General features: G+C 43.0%; 1 protein-coding gene across 1 annotated transcript in view; it reads left to right on the forward strand.

Annotated features, from left to right (window-relative positions):
• The first annotated feature begins 738 nt into the window (after positions 1-738).
• The window catches only part of ACOX2 (acyl-CoA oxidase 2), a 256635-nt gene continuing 233601 nt past the window's right edge, over positions 739-23772 (forward strand). The window contains exons 1-3 of the mRNA XM_069206549.1: positions 739-1381; positions 8745-8907; positions 11770-11921. Coding sequence (XP_069062650.1) covers positions 1222-1381; positions 8745-8907; positions 11770-11921 — 475 coding nt within the window. The 5' untranslated portion in view covers positions 739-1221. The remainder of the gene's footprint in view (positions 1382-8744; positions 8908-11769; positions 11922-23772) is intronic.

Here is a 23772-nt window from a genome sequence, read left to right on the forward strand (position 1 = left end):
TGACAATACTGAAGATTTATAACGTAAGTTGGAACTTCTACTGTCAGTTGGAAGCATTTCTTGCCCTCCCATCTGAGGTTATACGGATAGAACTGTTTAGCAAGAGATGAGTGATTGTTTCATTTCATTGTTACAAATCAGAAACAAGAACAAAACCTGAGGAGATTGAGTACAACTTAGTGAAATCCTTGCAGCAAGAAGAGGGAGAAAACATAGGCCTCGCCCCTACGTCTTTGATAGATCAGAAAATTGCTTTCGAAGAATGGAATAGAATTTTCGATTCTAGCTTAATACAATTTCGTTCTATGATGTTTTTGCTTTAGTGTGATGATTTAAAATGTACAACATTTTAATGTAAAGTGATCTATAGCACACAAGTAAAAATAAGAAATGTAAAATGCCTGCTAGTAAATGTATGAACTTAAATTAATTAAAACAATAAAACTCACTGTAAATCTCTCTCTTTTAATATGCTATAATTAGTAGCTGTAGTGTTGTTACTTGAGCCTCTTAAGTCATGATGTGTACCACTGAATTCATGAAATGAAACAGTTGCCCTGTATTTCATCGGCGTTATAAAGTTTCCAAATGTCGGGAGAGTTTAACTAGCAGGAATGTATCATTATACGACTGCTGTCACCAGATCGTATCGTTTAATTCACACATCCAAGATGGCCGACAATGTAACCCCTCCTGAGAATAGTTCGGCGTGTCTGTTCTTTTCTCTCTTGTGTAGGTGTGTTTGCTAGCGTAGCCTGGACTTGCAGACTGAAAAAGGTTACTAGAGGAATAAACTGTAAAGCCCCTGGAGTTCAAAATGTGCAAATGATTGACTTCGAGAGATACCGAAACGCAGTCCTGCCACCTTTGCTCACAGTGCTCTCTGCCCTGCAGGGAGGAGCCATCGAGTGACTGGTTTTCCTTGCTTAGTGTAGCTCCTGCTCACGAGCTGTCAGTGCTCTGCTCCTGAGCCGCAGCTGCAGTCTTCCCTCAGCGAGGAGCGGAGATTAGCAAGCGATAGATTAACTTTTCTGGGAGCCCCAGTGACTCTGTTGCACGTTGCTGAGGCTGCCTAGGAGCTGTAGGGATTATTGGTCTTTTGCCCTATCTCATAAGGGGCTTCGCTGCTGAGGGGGTCACTGCTCTCTGCCGAGTACCGGGAAGCCTCTCTGAGAGCGGCGAGTGGTCCAGCACTGAGCCCCCTGAAGTCAGTGTGTTGCCATGGCTTGGTGGCAGGTGCAGAGGGGCTTCAGGAAGGCGATCTCTGAAGACGTGAACGCGGATCTTGCCAAGGAGCGCGAAGCACCTCCTTTCCCCCTGGAGAGACTTACCAATATTCTGGACGGCGGATCTGAGAATACTCGCGTGAGAAGGACAGTAGGTGAGTTCTGAACACCTGCAACCTTCCAGTCTCACTATCACATTCATTTTGGTGAAAAGTGACATACTGCCAAACTTAAACACTACAGAGTGGGGTTCAATGTATCCAAGTCATCCTTTATAACAAATAAATGTAAATAGCAGGAAAAAGATGAAGTAATATAGACAATGTTTATTAATCTCACACTGACGTACTTGAGAAGAAATGCATTTCCGTCAAAAGAGTTACAGTGCAAAATCCTAAAATATGCTTTAACAATTAGGGAGAATCCCGTTAAAGTGTGAGATGTCCTACATTACGATAGTGGAACCTCCTATCACAACGTCCCATTTAGATGACTGGAGGGGTTGATGGAAAGGGTGTAAACAAGGAGAATAGGGGACTGGCCTCGCCGATACTTTTTTATTGGTTTTATATACGCATTCCACACACGTGTTACGTAAAATGAACCAAAAATTACCTGCTGGGGCAGCCTAAGTTCTGAAGGTACAATTCCGGAAGTTTTTAACAAAAAAAGTAGTTATTATCTCTAACAACTTTATATAACTTATTTAAGCCCTCCTAACCGCCCTTTTATTGTCAATATTTTAATCTAACGCAGGGACACGTTAATATTTTTCAGGGGGATTGCTCTCGTTTTTACTGTGTATTTATTGTGTGCACCAAATCAGCATCTTCGTGAATGTAAGCTAATCAGAAACACTAAATAAAACACTCGGAGGCATGTAGAATGCCAAAGTTCAAGGTGGTCATTTACTTATGTATCTATTGTAGAGGTGAGCAAGCCAGCAAATCGTGTGACATTTACTAAAGGTCATACTTTTAAAGGTAAACATTTACGGAATTCCCACCATTTTCTGATGGTGATAATATTTGGAAACCCAAAAACAAGTCAGTTTGTTATGTACACTGTATATATGGTCAATATAGTTCTGGGCCCTGAAGTGCAAATGACTGTTATCTCGGCCTTCAGGGAGACTCCCACTGGATTGCATGCTGGTCTTTGAATTTAGTGAGTCAGGAAACAATGAAAAAGTGGTACTATTTACTATGCTGTGTTACTCAGGCACTTGTGCCTACTTTGTTCTCGCTAGAGCACAGCCACGGACACAAAACACTCAATTGTTGAGCCATTCATTCACACATGCATTCACTCCTCTGTATGCCAAGGTGGACAGTTGTGCTGGGCCTTGGGTTATCTATATTAGTAAGGGATCAAGCCACAGATCAGGCTAACAACACTTTTAAATCTCGACACAACAGTCACACCAACACGGCTCACATATGCTTTTACTGATTGTAATGGGCCCCCTAGAGCATTTAACACTAACAAATGCTCCATTAGAACTCATTAGACATAACTTCTGGCGCCGTCATGTGCACAAACCTTCTCCAAGCCATCTAGTTTGCTGTATGTTCGCACCTCAGTGACGCATGTGTCAACCCCCCACTGACTCCATGCTAGTCATCCAACGCCGAGCAATGTCCTTTGGCACAAGTAGCCATGCACATAACGCTCCACACAAATGCATAACGTAATCTAGCTAGATATCCACCATGTTCCTCCTCTAAACCTTACTTACATAAATCTACTCCAACCCTGAAGCTGATAATCCATTTGATTCCCATCTAAACAACAGGGAACACGACCACGAATAATGTCAAAAGACCACTTTAAGTAAGGCTGGTTGGAATGCAATCCTAGAACCTTTGGGTCCACTTTGAAGCTTTTGAAACAACATTTGAAATTCGTGACAGATAATGCAGCTCTAGAACAAGACTTACAGTATTTAAGTCAAAAGTCTATGGTGGGCCGATTTCTGAGCTCCTCATATGAAGTTATGTTCCCTTATATTGCGAAACATCCAGCTGAGTTCTGAGTATGTATGCTGCACTATATTTTGCAAAGTTTCTGAAACTAGATGAAGGTTATTGGAGGTGTTCGGTCGGTGGGAAATGTGCGAATGTCTATATTTTGATTGGTTGCATATTTGTATTAACACAAAGGAGGAAACATTTAAAAACTGTTCTTTTAAAATATAGCATTTGGGCACATTTGGCAGGCAAGGTCCTTTTAACAGAAATGTGTGTGTTTTAGAGGTCATTTGTTGCAGGTATTTTTTTTAACTAAGTATAAAGGGTTCGGTCTAAATTCTATCGTATATTTTTTTCTAATTTAGTTTATGGTTTACTACGTTTCTTTAATTCATATTATTTAATGCACCATGTTCTTAATAAACGTAATTTGTAACATACAATGATAAACTTTGAGGAAATTGATTTCCTAGGATCTCAAAAGTTTGGTCAACTGAGGAAGCTGGTGTTCTGGCCCGGGTTTCCTGGATCAATTTAGCCACTGCATTCCGCCCATCTCCTCTCTCTCCCTCTTAACACCAAAGTGCACAGCTCTTTGTTTAACTATTTGAAGAGTTACGTTAGAATACCGTACGTTAAATCATTTTTCTACAAGGAATCGTTGTCACAAAAAGAAAAAAGCGTAAAGAAGGCAGTCAACTCTATTTTTATAGTAATATTATTGTCTGCCTTTGATCTAAAGAAGAGAAAGGTGAGAGAGGGTCTCAATAGGATAACGTAAGCAATGATTTAAAAAGCAAAAACAAACAGGTGTCACAGATCCCACAGAGTTCGACCTCTTCTTACAGGCCTTCAGTTCGACAGGTTTGAAGTGCACTTCGCCTGCAGACAGATTCATATACATGCAATGTGTTTAAACTCCTGATATAAGTTCAGCTATAACAGCACAATTTTAGAATGTATTTCTGTGTTTTTCTTGTCAGCATGTAGAAGTCTTTGTCTTTCAAAAACTGCAATTTCGAGGTAACTTGGATGCTCTTCCCAGCTCTGTTTTGGTTCTCCTTTCCCATTGGCAGAACCAGGCTCTTTGACTGCCTCGAACTTTACTGCCCTTCCTGTAACACGCTGCGCGCACATAATTTATGCTGTTAGTCCAGACCCCGCGGTCCTGTCACTCTCTCTCTCTAGCTTCCATCCAATAATGGGATGAGAGAGAGATTGCCATTGCAATGGTCGCTCCATACAATGACTGCAAAGAGTAAGACTAGCAAGATGTTAGGTACGAATATTATAGTTATGTTTGGATGAAGAGCGGAGTCACTTCTGGGCTAATGGTCAAGGTCTTCTGCTGTCACTCAGTAGGCTGAAGGTTCAAATCCTAGTGTCTTGACTGTTAAACCTTCCTGGTAATTGAACATTCACGTTTCTTTTCAATCATGTGCGTTGGTTAACTGTCATAGGTATGTCAGGAAGCATCACTGTAAGGAGTCGCCTAAAGGTTAAGGTCACAGACCCTCGCACTAAAAGTTAAGGGTTCTATTCCAGGTGTGTCTGTGGTAATTTTCCTTCTTCAGTTTCTTTTACACTTCAAACGTTTAAGGTTCATACTAAAAGGTGATCTCACTCTTTTTAATTGACAAATACATTTTTCTTTTCAATTTGTCCTAAAATATCTCCTTATAAGTAAATCATTCATCAAACCCTAAAGACTCTCTATCTCTCTCCCTCTTTCTCTCTCTGTTTCTCTTTTTCAATCTTTCTCCCACTCACAGACCCACTCAGACCCTTACGCACCCACTCATAGACCCACTCAGACCATTACACATCCACTCACAGCCCCACTCAGACCCTCACGCACCCACTCATAGATCCACTTAGATACTCATGCACCCACTCACAGACCCATTGAAACCCTCACACACCCACTAACATTCCAACATAGACACTGACGCACCCACTTACAGACCCAAGACACTGATGCACCACACTCACACCCAGACACTCTCACACCCACATACACCCTCTAACACCTACTCTAACACCCAGAGAGACAAACAGCAGCCAACTCCCACTACACATGGCCAAAGGCCGTGCGCAGTGTGGGGTTGGGTGAATGGCCGCAGGGTCTGCGGCCAACCCCCATTGCGCATGGCCAAAGGCCGTCCGGGGGGTTGGGTGGTTATAGGGGGTTGGCCGCAGGTCAGACCTTGTGGTCAGTTTAGCCACACACAGCCTTTGGCTGTGTGTGGCGGTGGTTGGATTAACATATAGTAATAAAAATTACTTTACGTTAAAAAAAAAAAACATAGAAATTCACTGAAAAAAACAAAGGTTACAGTGATTTTATAGTTAGGAACTAGAATTGAAAAAAACATAGAAATTCATTTAAAAAAACAAAAGTTACGGGGACGTTATAGTTAGGCTCCCATTTTATACATTCGAAACCATAGAAATTCATCTGTTAGAGTTATCTCAATTAACTTGTGTACTAAGGTATCTATAACTCGCGCCCTCGCCTTGCACTGCTAATTACCCCACAAATTACGGCAGTGATGATATCTTTGATAACATCATTGATACGATCAATGTAATAGTTGCAGCAAAATTATTGAAGAAAAAACTGTGCATGGCGGGGGTGCGAATTATAGTTACCTTAGGGCACGGGTTATAGTTACTTGAGATAACTATAACAGGTGAATTTCTATTGTTTCGTACATTTAAAATGTGAGCCTAACTATAAGGTCCCTGTAACCTTTTGGTTTCTTAAGTGACTATATGAAGGCGGAGATGCCGAAACGCGTTCCTGTGGAATTTGCTAATTAAACTATATTTGATATTCGCCTTGGAGTGCTGATCCTCTTTGAAGAAGGGGGAGAGTGTTTATATATATATATATATATATATATATATATATATATATATATATATATATATAGTTAGGACCTTTTTTTCAATAGATGGAGCTTTTTGTGTTTTGCCAATAACTGTGGCGCAAATCGATGAATCTCCATGAAATTTTCAAAACGTATACTTTGGTCAGTTCAGCTGCTGTCCTGAACAGCTTTGGGTGATCCGTCAAGTGGGGGCTGAGCAAAGGGGGGGGGGGGGTCACAAAACACTTTTCCCCATTTTACTTCAATGGGATTGTTCAAATGTGTGATCACGACTACAGCCCGAATCACTGAACGGAATTACACCAAATTTGGCAGAAAGATAGCTCTTGGTCCAGAAAGCATGCCGTTTGTGATTTGGTGTAAATCTGTTCAGTAGTTTCTGATATATTAGAGTTTAAAAAATGTAGATATATAGGAATGCAGATCCGGACCGACCCAGATCCGAGGGAGAAGCAAGGGCCTGATTGGCTGGTCACAACCTGACAGAAAATTTGTGGCCACCATTTTGTTTGTTGCATCAGATCGGGGTGGGAAACAAAGAGTACAAAAACACATAAGGGGTCAGGATACTGGTATCCTGACCCAATAGAACACAGAGGGGTTGTTGGCAAAAAATTGCCAATTTTTTTTTTTTTCTTCCCATCTGCAGCTCCACATGTGGAACCACGGATCTGTGAACCTGTGGATTCACGGGTGGATCCGTGGATCCAGGGAAAAATTGGAAAAAAAACAATCATTGCATCCAACTTCATGCTGCCATGGCCAAAGGCTGGGTTTGGGTGCATGCAGGAGGGTTAGCCGACGGGCCAAAGGCTGTGTGTGGAGCTGGTTTCATTTACCTCTGTGCATGCTAAAAAGACCTAGAAATTCACTGGAAAAACTAAAGGTTACAAGGACGCTATAGTTAGGTTCTGAATTTACTCGCAGAAAACCAGAGAAATTCATCAGTTATAGTTATGGTTAACTCAAGTAACTAACTCGCACCCTAAGGCAACTATAACTTGCGCCTTCGCCATGCACAGCTAGTAACTCCACATATTACATAATTGATGACACCTTCTATGGCATCATTGATATTATTACTGCAACAATTGCAATACAATTGTATGATGAGAACTGTGGATTGCGGAGCCCAAGTTATAGTTACCTTTGGGCGCGAGTTATAATTACTTGAATTAACCATAACAATAACTGCTGTATGTCTCTGGTTTTGTGCGAGTAAATTCAGAACCTAACTATAACGAAAATCAGATTTAGACTTTTTTTTAAAGATGGAAGTTCCAGCCACTAACTTTCTACTCTAACAGGCAGTTCCTAGGTTGCATCTACATCAGAAGTAAAGCCAGGATTTTAAAAACCTTTCTTGCTGGTTGAATGGGAAGATTAAAAGTTGTCAGAGAGAAGATCCTAGTCTGTGAAGGCGAGTCTCTTTCATTGTAAAATAAGTTTATAGCTTTACTTATCAGAGCCCAATCCATCATCAGCCAAGCCCAGTTTCCAACTGAGTTCCACCTTGTAACCCCTAAACACAACTCCCTTTCTTAAACACCAGCAATAATGAAAGAGCTTTATATATAACTTATTGGAGTAAGCTCCTTACTTGTTAACAGATAAGTTGAGTGTGCCTATGTGTATTGATTCTGTGTAGCACAGCTCTTCTAGCTATTTAGTACCGTACAACATTGCTGTTTTTTGGTTTCTACTAGAAGTATCTGTTCACCTGAGTTGTCTTTGATGCTTTACTCTGAGGTGGCATTTAGGGCTTCTTTCTGCATCATGAGCAAGGATATAGTATTCTTTTCTCTCTTACGATTCCCATCCCATGGAGATCAGCCCAGCTGCCCTATTTCCTTTAATGCAGAGTCTGTATGTTATCGCTAAGCAGGGCGCACACAGACACTTAGAAACTCTATAATAAGAATTACACAGTTCCAAAGCCACCCTGCAGGAATTGTCATTCTGTAAATGAGTTACTTGTATCAAACTCAGGCCAGTTAGCCATCTCTGGATCTTTCACCCCCAGAAGGAACAGTAGCCGGTGTCTCCTATCACTGTTTAGGCTAAGGAATAGCCAGCTACACTTGTGCGTAACCAAGGGAAGAAAGAGGCGTTGAGTCTAACTGGCCTTTCACCAGAAGAGGCCACAACCAGATTATAGCCTTTTAATTGCACCCAAGTGATTACTTACATTTGCAGTTTTCCCATGCAAACCCGTACATCGTTTAAAAAAAAAACAGGATGTTAGCAGTAGCTTGAACTGAACTTTCATGACTGAATGGTTAGGACAAAAATAACCACATACCCACTTTTCACAGTGAAGGAGTTGAGTTATGGATCTCTATCTACAGTTTTTCTAAAGATGCATAAATTGGTAATTTCTTCAATAATCATTTTTGCGTTATTAAGATGCTAACTGATGAGGAGCAGCAAGCGGCTGCTCCCAACCTTTTAACAAATATTTGTTGGTACTTAGGTCTCATATTTTGTTTTCACTATAGATGTAAAAAAATCGTTAACACTGTATGACAGTCCAGATGACTGAATGCAAAATAAAAAAATGGCATCTGTACTAGTGTTTACCTTGCTGTGACTTTTAGAATCTGCACATTTTTCATTGATAAATGATACTCTGCAAATTGTGTCTTTATTTTTAGAAGCTGCTATTCACAGTGATCCTGTGTTCAGTAGAGAGGACATCTACTTTCAAACCGCAAAGGAGAGATATGAAGGAGCTATTAAGAGGACCATAAACCTTCGGAAGAAGATGGAGCAGATGGGTTGGAAAGAAAATGGACCTGAACATAACTTTATATACAGGTGATTCATTTTACAATTTAGCTTCAGAATTGTTGAAATTACACAGCAGCTCAAAATGTCTTCAAGTTTACTTAAGATTGCTCAGCAGTTTTACTTTGTGGGTCAGAAGACCGCCACGCCAGTTTTCTTCCCGCTGGCCCTGTTATGAGTCTCCCGCTGGGCCAGCAGGTGGAAATAGCGTTTCTTTCCGCTGGCCCAGCGGGAAACTCACCACACCATTGATGCTGGCTCGTAATCAAGCTGGTGGCAGTGTTGCGGTGCATCGGGTGCAACAGCACCCGTCTCACTTTTCACTGCCTGTAAATCAGGCAGTGAAAAACGCAACAGAGATGTCCATGGGGGGGGCCGTGCACTGTCCATGCCAAGTGCATGGACAAAGCAGGGGCCCCAAGGGGCCCCCAGCACCCAATCTCCCCTAGCCTTTGCATGGCGGGGGAACCACCATGCAAAAGCTGGCAGACACAGGAGTCGTAATCCCCAGGGTAGCGTGGCTCTAGCAGATTTAGACCGCCGCCACTGCCAATCCATCGGTCAGCCTAAAAGTGGCAGTGCCGGCGGTCCGACTGTGGCGCTTTCACTCTAAATCCTTATTTTTCTTTTCACTGATTGACTCTGATGAACGCTGCCCCGAGAGAAACGCCTCAATCTCCTCCTGCCTTCAGATCATGGCGCTGGCCTAAAATCAACACCTTTCTAGGGTGTGTAAGTGGTTTGTGAGTGTGTACTATTTTAATAGTGTTTCATTTTGGCCCCAATTCTTTCAAAACCCACCCAAGTATACCTTCACTTTATTGTTAGCAACGTAGAGTTCTGCTACCGATTTTTATCTTCCTTTTGTTTCTGCCTCCAGTGTACATATATATATATATATTTATTCAATAACCACATCTGCATTTACTTTTTCATATTCAAATTATGTTTTGATGTATGTTTGATGTATTAACTCAGGATGGGTAGCTGATCAGTGGTTTACAGACACAGTTGCATTTACAAACCATTGATATATCTGATTGCGACTCACAAGTAGGTGGGAGGCACCCCTTTTATACTAATCCTATTTGCGACTCAGAAATTGTTGCAAAACTCCTTTTGCAAGTCTGAATGACTTTACTGACTTGCAAAATGATTTTGTAGAAAGAGAAAACCTGTGTTTTTGAACATGCAACCTTTGTGACAGCATATGCATTTTGTATGTGAGGACCCATCTTCTACATAAACTGGATGCTATGTCTAGGACATTTATTGATATTTTTGTGTCCTACTGGGGACTTGACTTTCAATCAGATGGAATGGATCATTAAGCTATTACCATTTGATTTTCAATATTAATATATTTTTTTTAAAATTGTACTTAAATTCAGCGTTTGCTCTTTTGACATCGGCTATTCGTTGTGAGGCCAACTTTGAGCTCTAGGGAATTCAGTGGTTATAGGTAGTATTTGTAGTAAATAATTTAGCTCATCACTATTGTCTTAGAGCCACAAATGCTATGTCTGTCCGTTTGGAAAACACATTTCTTCCATCTCTTGATTCTTTATGGGTAGCAGGCAAAGCAATGAAAGAGATGGTGATAGCTTCAAAACTCAATTAAAGCAGGACAGTATAAATACAATTCAATAAACTCATGTTGAATCCCAAGCTATCAGGTAGAAAAGAAGGAAACTTATTTAGAGGTGGGGAAAACAGGGAAGTTAAAATAAGCATAAACTTCGAAAAGCAAAAGATCGTAGCAACACTAGTTTTGCACTTATGCAGTACGGTGCAATGAAAGAAAACACATTGGCAAATAGTTTGTACTTTCCCCATTTCTGTAACTTAATATGATTATCTCGGAATAAGAGTTTAACTCCTCCTCAAACTGAGACTGTTTATGAACAGAAGGAAACTAGCCATAACTCACAAAAGTGTATGTGTGAATTGATTTCGTGCAATCTTTCATGAAGAATCTACACAATCAACTTTTGAGATCTACAATACAAAAACAATATCAGTGATTTATCTGTGATCATAAGCGAAGTTTGAGCTTATATTAAATCCTGTGCTTCTATTATACATCGGCAATATACTTCTTATGTCTCCGACTGACCTGGCAAAAACATACCTGGTTATTCCCCTTGAGGCAAAAGTGATCATTCTGCTAACACTCAAAAAATGGGATCCATTCACAATGAGTGCTTTAGTCTCTAACTTTCAACTGCAACACACAGTCAAAATATACAGTTGTGCATCCTTTAAAATGAATTGGTTCTCCACACAGTGTTTGGTCAGTGGGAAGAACTTATTCTTTGGGGGGGGGGAGCAGTGGAGGACCAAATAGGTCATAAAGTTGCTATACGTACTCCACTTCACACCATCCAAAATGGAGGGCACACCTTCTCCAGTGGACTTGGCCTTGCCCGCCAACAACCTGTAAGTACGTTTATTGTGGGGAAACTGTACGGCTTGGCTACATACCATGGCAAGGCACAAAAAAGTAGCCTTTGTTTAGTTTTGAGATTGGAAAAGGTGTCTTCTGTGTTAGCTTTAAATCATGAGCGAGAAGCAGCACGTTATTAAAACCATCATGTATGTGTGCACACCCACTTTAGTTTTTGAACTAGGTCAGATGGATTTAAATGAAATTTATTTTGTTCATAAGCTGAGAGAAAAACATCGTGTGAATTTCACACAATAATTAATGTGTTTTCCTTTGGATTTTTAATAGTATCAGTTGTTTAATCCAAGTAGATGATTGTAATTTCTGGAGTGGTCATGGTATTATTGGTGTGTATTTTAAGGGCTTTGCTTTATACATAAAGCACATGTTTATATAAAGAGTTGTTCACTCTGGCATTTATCAGCTACTATACGTATTTTTTGCAGGATATTTGGAGGAGAAGTTGCATTTAATGTTCATCGTGTCTTCATAAGCAGCATCTTGGGACTTGGTACTGATGAGCAGATTGCCAAGTGGGTTCCATTAGCTAAAAACTTACAGATCATTGGAACCTATGCTCAGACGGAACTGGGACATGGTAAGCAAACCCTGAACTCACTTTACTCTTTTTCCAAAAGAGCCACATTTCCAATCTGAGTCAAGGACCAACGAGCATGCATTGCAGTTAAGAGAATTAATGTACATGGAAGGGAAACATGCGAACCCCAATTTTTGTGTTCTAATGGAAGGGCGATGGACCATGTTTAGGAAAACAGGGTTTCCCTCAACCTGGATATTTGCTGTGATACAAAATACTTAATTGGTAATCCCATTTGAACTATTTCCCCATAGTTTATTGTTTATTGCGGTAAAATCCCCATAAAACACTTATAAGAATAGAACATCGCTCAGAACAGTAAGAGAAAATATTACAAATTTACAATAAAAAGTTAAACTTTGTCTACATAAAAGCCCTTATTTATGAAGTATCATTATTAAAATCAAATCAACAGTAGTCCATCGCAACACCTTTTAATTATTGCACAACTTCAGTATACTTTGTTCTCATCTTCCCTGCATGATTTAAGTATCCAGAAACAGCAAACATCACTGTTGGGGAGTGTTAAAGTCCTCCCTAGTCTAAAAGCTGTCCATTGACTTTGGAACCGCAAGTTCCCAGAAGTGGTTACTATCCATTTCTTCTAATCTCATCATAGACAGAAGAGAACAATAAGAAGTCGTCTCTGGTTTGTTAGTTAATACAGAACCAACAGTTTTTGAGTGTTCTGATTAGTGGTACTATTGGTGAAACTCTCATGAAGCAATATGCCAAATCTACATTTCATATCTATTGCCTGAGCAAGAAGTGACATTAACAAGTCCAAGTAGGTCTCAAATCTTCGGATGTGCTTGTGCAGTGTAAAACCTTGACTTACGCTGCAACAGTCATTTGTCTGCAGGCTTTCCTGATCCACATTTGCCCAGCATGTTATCGTCAACACTTTTGTAGGTGTAATCCGTTCATGTTCAAACAGACTTTACGTTTTAAAGGGAACTCCTACCAAGCCTTAGCAATGAAACACATCTCCTAATAAAACACAGCTATTAGCATCTCAGGTTTGATTTTGAGAGGTGGAGGCTCACTTCCAATAATGTGAAATCCCATTCCATGCTTCTTTGTTTTGTATGAAGAGACAAATGCTTGCTGCTCCGATCATCTGCATACCTTAATCAAGGTGATTTCTAGCAGGATATCAACAGCAAATTGGTTATCAGTAACACAGTTCTTTCAGTACTGCTGATAATTATGCTGTCGGAATCTCCAAATATCGTGGGTTGGGGAGGTGTGGAAGATGGGAGATCATCTTGTGCAGGAGGCAGATTTTTTCTCAACTGTGCCGTGGGTGTGTCTTGCCCTCTGCATTGGATGATGATGTCATACATCACTGTACAACACACTACTTAGGTAGTCTACACATTCGCACCTTTATCTTTGTGGAGTGTTTTCGGAAGAACTTGTGTCAGGCCTTGGCCATGTGTTCTGCCTCTCTGCTTTTGAATTTCTTGGCGGACAGTGTGTACTTCTGGTCTTGGGAATCCTTGCCGTGCCACAATCACCAGATAAGAAAAGACTTACAACCTCATTTAGAGGGAACTAAAGTCCTCTAATTTCTGAAGGAAACGGAATAGAGAGTTGAAACCACCAGCTGAACTTCTTTAGGGATTTTATCATGGTGGAAATTCAGCTTAGATTTGACTCCATATTTTGTTTCCTTGTACATGGAGAGCTTTCAATTTGCACTAGAAAAGCTCCCTGGAGGCTCCAAACATATAAGGAGCAGCACTAGCAGGAGAGTAAAACAGAGGTAGTGGCTTACACAGCTCAGTTCTAGTGAGCAAAGACAGCACTGACCTCTCTGCTGAGAGAGCTAGGCTGAGTCAGCAGACGCCAAGTCCATGCCCCAGGTGTTGGTGAGATTGCTACCAGTGAAGCAGGCTAATGAACTTAAAGACCACGACTTCATATTGTGTCCAGGAATCGTACAATGGTTTTTAAAACCTATATGTTAAAAGAGAGAGCTATGGTGATGGTGCTATGGAAATGGGCCGACCAATAACAAAACAAAAATATTCCTTTTGTACATGAAGTAACAGGCTACACAACCCCAATTTAGGATTTTGGAGCTTCAGTCTGTAGTGTGCATTGCAGGGAAGGCTTCCAAAAAATCCCCTGTTACCAGGACAACAGAACATATTTATAGTATGAAGGATACTAGGAGTTGGATATGGAAGTGGTACCCAAGCACATTGGGCGTTTGTGGCTGCTTTGCATCCTCCTCAGGCACTTCCATAATAAAGAAGGGGCTATCACGGTCTTCCAACTGAGGGAACATATTGGTCCTTATGCTATTACAGATGCAGACACGTGATAAGAGGCACTAAGTAGGACAGAGTTAGTAAACTCTCAGTAGGAGCTTCTTAGGAGCGGGCAAAAAAGGATGCTGGGTAATCCATACAGGATATAGTGGGGGAGTTTCTGCCCTCTAAAGTCAGGTGTTACCTGCATGCAATAAATGACTGAACAACGGTTCAAACCACTACTATGTTTCAATGTTGCTCTCTCACCAGCACATGCCTTGAGTCTGAATTCAAGAGTTAGCACATGTTCTAGAAAGAGTAGGCACATGGACAGACAGGACAGAGGGATTTTTTCTGTAGTCAGGTGAACCAAGTGAGCATGCAGACCAGAACCACATGTCTGATTTGTATATTTGTGCCCCGGGTTTTACCAGCTAAGAGGTGTTTGGATTACTGAACGGAGAAAAATGCCAGAAGAGTTGAATTGGACAGTGAAACTGAAGATAGGAATTAATAATAACATAGACTGATTCTGTCAGCTCTGTCTATATTCCTGATCCCCAGAGAAATCAAGCTGACACAGTTTAAAATGCTTGGACTGCTTTGGTTTTCATAGAGACAGAAGTTGTATGACACTACCAAGTGTTAGAGCTGACAGCCTTAGAGTGGCCATCCCCCAACTTTTTGCCTGCCTCCCTCCACTTTTCTGACACTGTTTTTCCTGGTTTTAGGACTATGCACAGTGCTAAAGTGCATATGCTCTCTCCCAACAAACATGGTAACATTGGTTCATACCCAATTGGCATATTTGATTTACTTGTAAGTCCATAGTAAAGTGCACCATATGTGCCCAGGGCCTGTAAATTGAATGCTACTAGTCGGCCTGCAGCACTGGTTGTGCCACCCACATAAGTAGCCCCTTAACCACGTCTCAGGCCTGCCATATCAAGGCCTGTGTGTGCAGTTTAACTGCCACTTTGAATTGGCATTTAAACGTACTTGCCAAGCTTTAAACTCCCCTTTTTCTATATATAAGTCACCCCTAACGTAGGCTCTAGGTAACCCATAGGAAAGGGTTCTATGTAGCTAGAAGGCAGGACATGTACATGCTTGGTTTATAGTTCCTGGTAGTTGAAAACTCCTAAATTGTTTTTCCTCTACTGTGTGGCCTGCTCCTTTCATAGGATAGCATTAGGGCTACCCTCATATACTGTTTGAGTGGTAGATTCTGATCAGAAAGGGGTTACCAGGTCATATTTATTATGGCCAGAATTGTAATACAAAATCCTGCTTATTGGTGAGGTTGGATTTTGTATTACTATTTTAGAAATGCCACTTTCAGAAAGTGAGCATTTCTCTGCACTTAAAATCTATCTGTGTCTTACAGCCTGTCTCCAGTCCACGCCTGGGCTGGGCTGGTTGACAGCTCTCTTGTGCATTTCACCCAGACAACCACAAACACAGGATACTCAGTCACACCATTTAAAAGGCTAGTGGCTTGCCCTCACACAATGGACTGCCAAACCCCCTACTGGGATCCTGGCAGAACGACCTGTACTGAAAGGGGACCATTTGCACTTCAAAACCAGTCTTTGAAGTCTCCCCCACTTCAAAGGCATTTTTGGGTATATAACCTGGGTCTCTGACCCCACCAGATCAGACACTTCTGAACCTGCACCCTGTCGAGGGGAACTGCCTGGCTGCCCAAATGACTCATCTGGACTGCTTTGTTGAGAAGGACTGCTGCCCTGCTGTTGTACTGCTGCCTTGCTGCCCTCTGAATTTGTTATAGGCGCTCTCCAAGGGCTTGGATTGAGCTTGCCTCCTGTTTTCTGAGGTCTCAATGCCAAAAAGACTTCGGGCATCATTATGACATTGGCGGTAAGTACAAAGACCGTCGCCGCGGCTAACAGCCGTCCGCCGAAAAAATGACCACAGCTGGATTTCCGCCAAAAGAAGGGCGGAAATCTGGCTGTGGCCTTGCTTGCGGATGGCGTTAAGGTGGCGCTGCTACTACCAGCAGTGCCATGCCTATAGACCACAGCCAGCTATATTATGAAAAATAATACTGCCTGGCAGTGTTCTGCTGGCAGACACTGCTGGCGGTAGCAGCGCCCCGTCCTGTCGCCTGAGGAAGACCCCCTGGATCCAGGTAAGTCGGTTTTCCGACAGGGGAGGGGGGTGTTTTGTGTGCGTGTGTTGGGGTGTGTGTGTGTGTGTGTGCGTGAATGCGAATGTATGTGTAGTGTTGCTTGCATACATTTATGCATGTGTGAGAATGCGATATGTGATTGCAAGTCTGTCTGAATGTGGTGCGGATGTGTACATGAATGAATGGGTGCATGCATGTATGTATGCGTGTATGCCTGTGTGAGTGAGTGTATGCGTGGTGCGTGTCTGCGTGTGTGTGTAAAGGGGTGGGAGATGGGGAGTGTGGATGGAGGGGGATGTGGGGGGCTTCAGGGGAGTTGTTTGGGTGGGCCTCCTATCACTGATAGGGATAGAGAAGGAATTCCCTGTCACTGATTGGGCCTACCGCCATGGTTTTCATGGCATTATGAAAACCATGGTGGTAGGCAGGGTCAAAATGCCTGAGGTGGTACAATAGCGGCCGCCGTCTGGCGATTTTTATCTCCAGCCCGGCGGCTGCTACCGCCATGGCGGTCGGAGTGGTGCATTGGCGGGTTGGCTTCATAATGTCATAATGTGGCGGTATGTACCGCCAGCATGTTGGCAGTACCACCGACACATTACCACCGACCGCCGGGTCATAATGACCCCCTTCATCCCCTCAGGAAACTCCTTGTGCGACCGAGAAATAGCCGCACTGCCGAACCGCAAGGACGTAGCCCACCTTCCCGAGTGAGGAATCAACTCATATTAAAACAGTATAATCAGCATTAGATATTGGGAAAACCACTATAAATAGGTCATAAAGAGCAATAGGCTCAAAAGTGCTAGTGCAAAGATGCCACAGCAAATTATTCCTTGAGCTAGATACCATCAAAGGGGCAACACTCTGAGAGACATCAATATAATAAGAAGATACAACCTATCCTGTTGGCCTGACAAATAGTCTATTAAAATCACACTTAAGAAAAAGCACCTGAGTATTCTTACAAGTGGGAACGGGGTTCCCACAAGTGCTAGTGCAACAGGTGTAGCAGCAAATTATTCATCATTGGTAGCAGCAGATCATTTCTTAAAGTGCTAGTAAAATGAGTATAAGTATAGCAGCAATTTGTTCAGCAACGGCAGTAGAAAAGCTTCCTAAAAAAACGACCATCCATCACAATTTCATCATGCTAGGGTAATTTTTTTATTACTTGCTCTTAAAAGAAATTATGGTGCATATGAAAAAAGACTTTACTTGTTATTCTGCTGATGCTCACAAGTATCTAAGAGAGCACCCGGGGGTGGGGGGAGGAGAGGGAGTTGACAACAGAGTCCCCCAGGGAAGCCCCCAAATAGCTGAACCTATTTGATGCAGTGGTAACAAATTTTGTCAGCAGGATATTCAAAGTTGAATTGTCAGGGTTTAAGGATATAATAATGTCTGTCCGGCATGTGCAAACTGGCAATTAGTTCCACTCACCCTGTAACATGGTTCTGCGTTTGTTCAACAGTGCTAGACAGACACACACATGTTCGAAGAATTCTTCTCAGTGGCCACAGCCCTTACAGGTTATTCCATCGGAAGGTCGACGCCAGCTGGTTTGATGTTTCGAGAATGCCCACACCCCTAGCCTAAGGGCCATAAATCTGGCCTTCTAGTGTATGGTATACGTACACATAAGGTATGATGCTAGGGCAGCTGGCTGGTACATATTGATGACTGCTCAGGCATGCTTATCCTTGGTGAGGAGAGATCTGTCTGAATGCTATGACCAGAGATGGACACATTTTCTGATACCCATTTTAAGTGTTATTATCTCACATTACTGGCCCAAAGTTCTTCCACATTCAGTAATTGCTGGTAGTCCTCAAGGCACCAATGGCTCAGCTCGCTAGAGCCAAGTTCAGTCCATAACAATGTCTCTAGTACGCCAACCCGGCCCCTCGTAGTTTGTGACACTGGTTGAGTCAGGCAATGTCACCGGCTGCCCGCTGGTCGGAGAGACAAATTTCAGCGTGATCTGGGCAGCAGATGAGAACTTCGGCAGCTGGAAAATCCTTTTGTATATCTTTATAACGAGTTTATTCATCAGACGGTTGCCCCTGCCCAGTAGGATTTCCCTGCTATAGGTCAGTGAAGAAGAGATTTTGGCCCTCATGACTTTCAGGAGGGGCGAGAGACTAGGCTCCAATAATGATTTTGATATTTTAGATAAGGTCACCTGGAGGGTTTGGGCTTTTGCTTCAACTTCTTTTCGTTGCTTCACGAAAGAACCCCAGGCATCAATATGCACCCCTAAATACTTGTAAGTTTGATCAAACACAATTTTAATACCATCACAGAGGTTTGGAATTGTTTAAAGAAATCTATTTGTCCAGTGGACAAAATTGTGCAGAAACCTACTTGTCCCTCAAAGAAATCAACTTGTCTTACCTATTCCCTGAATCAATTAGACGGACTAGGAAAATTGTAAATTTGGTTTTCAACAGTGTACTATAGACATCCCAGTGTTTGAAGCATTGAAAATGTCACTTGGGAGAACAATGGCAACAAAGAGGGAGGATACAGGAATCAGAAATTACACATTTACAGGGTGTATGTGTACTAGTAAATCAATAAAGCTTATATACATGTTGTACATTTTTGTACAAGATATTTGAAATTAATATAAAAGACATTCAAAAATCGGCTAGAACCAAACTAGTATCCACAAAACACCTGAGCCCAGACAGGAGTCAGAGGTGGTTATGAATTTTGTCTGTGACTATGTCTAGATTTGAGTGCCCTGCGCAGGAAACCATGACTTTTGTAACTCTCTTGAGAAGGGTAGGGGACAACTTCCTTTGTGGAGGGGTGGTTCTCCAGATTTCAGCCCACATAGTAAAAAGAATCATCTATCAAAGTGGATAAGCTTTTCACTTGCGCAAATTGGACACAGTGACATTATGTTACATAATGGCCAGATTGAAAACTCCTGGAGCACATTTGGGTTTGGGGTATATTTAGGTCTGTGCTGTAGAAAGCATCTCAACATTCCCAAAGGGAACACAGGCAGTTCTGCAAGTATTATTGTGGTGTGCATGTGCGTCATTTGTGATAAGGGTGTACTGGTCAGTAATATCTTCAGCAAGGCCAAGACCCAATTTATGATAAAGAGGATTATTAAAGAATATGAGGCACTCTTGAAGGAGCCAAAAGACGGACAATACAAGTGGTCAGGGGTTGTCAGTGGATGATATTGAGACCAACGAAGTAACGCTGCTTCTCATATGGATTTTGTTCGTTTTAACAGGCTTCCAGCACACTATGGTACAAGCTGCTGGAATTTGTGTCTGTGAAAGTAAGTTGGTACATGTATACTGTACCAGTGATTGACCATATTGATTGAAACCTCTGGATGATGGCATGCTTGTGCAGCACACGTAAGAGAGTAATGTAACCACTGGAAAACCTGTGGTGTTAGGCTTTATGAACAACTCAGGGTTGCTTTTAGTAGGCCATTAACAGAAGTGGTTAGCACTTGCTGAAGCAGTAATTTTCCAGTCAGGACAGTCTGTCCCGAAATGAATGATTGTATGACAGAGTTTTGTTGGCAAGAATATTGTAATCTAAAGATATTTTACAAAAACTTTCCTCCATTGGGTCCACAGTATACAGATCACTCTCCCTGGGGGCTGAGAGTTATTTACTTTTTGCTTCCCTGTGACAAAGGGGGTCATTATGAAGACGGCAGGTATCCCCGCCGTGTTCATGCTGGAGGTCTTAACACAGACCGCCAGCCCCCTTGAGACCCCGCTGGCCGTATTATAAACATTCCCCGGGGCTGGTCGGGCGGAAACAGTGTTTCCGCCCGCCGGCCCAGTGGAATGCTGGGCCTGGACATTGCCGATGGCGCCACATGGAGCCGTCGTCAGTGCCGCATTGCGGCGGGTGCAGCAGCACCCGTCGCGCAAAGACTGCACGACAGGACTGTGCACGGGGGCCCCTGCACTGCCCATGCCAAGTGCCTGGGCAGTGAAGGGGCCCTCGGAGCACCCCTTCCGCCAGCCTTTCCCTGCCGGGGGAAACCGCCAGGGAAAGGCTGGAGGAACACAGCACTCCCCTGCCGGATAGAGAATTCCCCCATCGTCAGGCTGCCTGTCGGCGAAAGCCTGGCGGTGGCGGACTTCCCTTGTATTATATGGCGGTCCAGACCGCGATGCCGATGACAGTAATTGCCACCCCTGCCGGCATGGCAGTCTGGACCACCAGGTTCATAATGAGGCCCAAAGTCTTGAAGCTCCCACTTAAGAGAAAAGCCAGTTACATTTGTCAATAAAGTTGATTCTGGCTTAATCTACCAGTAAAGATAATGTATGCAGTGTTATCAGGACCCAGACATTGTGTTGTTAGGCTGTAATGGTCTGCTTTCAAGATCTGGGACCCCGAACAATTGCATTTTTTAATGAAGGACACTGTGGTATAAGAAGACCTCCAGGAAGAAATGTGAATAACATGACTGGCAGGACAAGTCTAGCAGAAAAGAGCCCAGGGTCTGATGACAAAGCAAGAAGTAATAACTGTTTGTTTTCAAAACATTCCTCATCTTTTCAGATGGAGACTTGAGAATAATCACGTGGGGGCCTTTTGAAAGGGCATGGACGCAGACACATGATTTTGACCAGAATCAACAACTTGTAAATAGTTTTTACTTTGTACTGTGCCAATGTGTTCAACGATTATTTTGTCCCAGAAAAAAACATCTAACCATTCTGCAGGTAGACAGAAAGGAAGGAGAGGTTGTGGGATGGGTTTTGGGATACAGTCAGAAACCAAAGGTTACTTAAAAAGGGGTGACATTGTTGGGGGTTAAGAAGACGACATAGACTGAACGAGAGTTGGGAAGAGTGGAGAATTTAGGGGATTTGCATGAGAAAAAAGAGGAATAGAAATATAGAATGAAAAGAGATCACTTACAGTAAACAGTCGCGTTGGCTATAAGGTTAATATGAGGTGGCTGCACCAGAATTCAGCCTCCAAAAACTGATAGTATCCAAAGGATGTGAATAGTACTTCACAGATCCATAGGTGTCTCCCCCTCAGGATAGCAGCCAGAGAACTGGTCCATAGAAACCACAGAGGCAGTTGTTGTACCTGTGCACTGTACACAGGGAGGTTTAGAAGGATGCAATTGTTGGAGTCTTTCAGTGTGTGATGTTATCTAGGCATACCCGGACACCAAAACATGGGACACCCCTGCCATCACATGTATGACAGAGGTGACAACACTTACAGACATTCACAACAGTATTACATGGGATCTAGAGATGGAAACGGTGTTACGCTGCGTCAGTGATGACTACGAGGTTACGTAGACAGCCAGTGTTGTATTGGGGTGGGCGGGGTGAGTTACACAGGGAGGCAGTGATGTCCTGGAGTAGGGGGTTACACAGGAAGACAGTGATGTATCAGGGGTGGGCAGGGTGAGTTACAGAGGGAGGTATTGACATCTTGAGGGAGGAGTTACACAGGGTGGCAGTGATGTATAGGAGTGGGCAGAGTGAGTTGCAAAGGGAGCCAGTAATGCCCTTAGACAGCGATTCCAGTGGGGACCACTGATGGCCTATTAGTTCACAGCTAAAGATGGGAAAGGCGTTCAAGGAGGAACCACTGATGGCCAAGGGGGAGGGGGATGCAACAGAGCTAGGGTTATGCTGATTTCTACAGAAGAGAGATGGTTCGGGTATAAACAGAAGAGAGGGATGAGAAATACAGGGAACTATACTGTTGGTACAGGGCAGAAAGAGAATGGGGAGCAGTAGGGCAGGGAAATGGAGGGCAGTGTTATACCCTGGGAGTTTGACAGCAAAGGAAGGGAAGGGAGTAGAAGCTGACTAGAGATGAATAAGGTTAAAAAGGGAGGGGACTTTGATGGGGAAAGAGATACAGCATGGGGTTTAGACTGGGTACACGATGGGAAACTAGACCAATGGAAGTGGGTTTAGACAGGGCAAGAGAAACGAGATGAGTTGAACAGGGAATTGGAAAAATGATAGAGTGCTGAGACAGTAAACAGGAGAAGGAACAGTTTGTAGATTTAACTCAAGGTGGTTGGGGTCTTAAGTAGCAAGTAGAGGAGGTTTATAGTTGGTAGTTTTTATTTATTTATGCTATGTAGCACACAGCATAAGCAAACTTTCACTTGCTTCTGCTGCCTCTCCTGAGAGGTTTACAAAGTTAGCTATTTCTGCTTTAAGCAGTTTCCAGTGTGGCCTTCTCCGTGTAGTGTATTCACTTATTTTGCATATCATTACTTTTCAACAGGAAAAAATCATCGCTCATGACTGTCTGGAGATAAAAGCCCTAGGTCTGTGGTGGCTTTTCAAGCTCAGCCCCTTTGCAAGATGTAGCTGCGAAAGAGAATCTGGGGCACTGGGGCAGAATTGTTTGGACATACTTACATTACCTTCTCAATCCTGTTAACTTTCCTTTCTGTTTTTAAGAAGCCCGTTCTGTGTACTGCATACACACAGTGTCCTGCTTTACATGCTGCTTTACCTATTTACTCCTCCCTCTACATGTGAAGTACATTCATGTCTGCCTTATGTATTCATGCAGTACAGTGCACCAGGATCTTATAGAAATGTGGCTTTATTATCAGCTGCTAAACGAGGGTGCTGAGCCTCTAACATGTAAAGCCCCCACCCCCACAGTTTTGAGTGCAAGGTTTTGGTAACATTATTTTTATTGAAATTAGGCTCAGGGCTTATAGTTTGTGGTAAATGTATCACTTTCAGACCTGCCTGTAAAGGCAAACTCTGTATTGCCCGTTTAATTTATTCTTTTGGTCTCATTCCTGGGTGTTGATGAACACCTAGTTTTCTAGACTGAAGGCACTGACAAGTGGCAGGGCCAGATGAGCCACAAGGAGAGAAAAAAAGCATAGTGCAGGCACCGGGTGAGACACAGAGGCTCATGGAAAGGGAAGGAACGGAGGGTGGACCAGGAGGCTGTATGAGAGCCCGTAGTGAAAGAAAAGAGCTTTAATATTGACCCTGTTGAGGCATGAGAGGCCCAGAGGAGCAGAGCAGGGGCTGCAGTAGAGGGCAGTAGGGAGCACAGGCACCAGATATCGGCGCAGAGGGAAAGCAGTGTGCAAAGTGAGTGGCCCGTGAGTTGCTTCACTGCAGGTTTCAGATGGGAGGGAGAGGAGAGCGGCCTGTGGTTGCATGAGAGGCCTGAGGGCAGCGCTCCAGGAATTTAAACACCAGCCCAGGTAAGAGAAGGGTGAAAGGTGCAGAGAAGCCGGGGTCTTACCCGACAATATTTTGGGTGTTTTGAGGCTACAGAAGCACCATCATACCCTCCTGTCCCTCCCTCGCCTTCCTTCAATTAATGAGGCTTCCTGCCTCCCCCTAGACCCTCCCTTCCCCTTTTAACCCCCCCCTCCACACCCCCACCACCTCCTGTTTTTTCTGTCTAGCCCACGCTAAAC

Source organism: Pleurodeles waltl, chromosome 9 (genome assembly GCF_031143425.1).
Source record: "Pleurodeles waltl isolate 20211129_DDA chromosome 9, aPleWal1.hap1.20221129, whole genome shotgun sequence".
NCBI lineage: Eukaryota > Metazoa > Chordata > Amphibia > Caudata > Salamandridae > Pleurodeles > Pleurodeles waltl.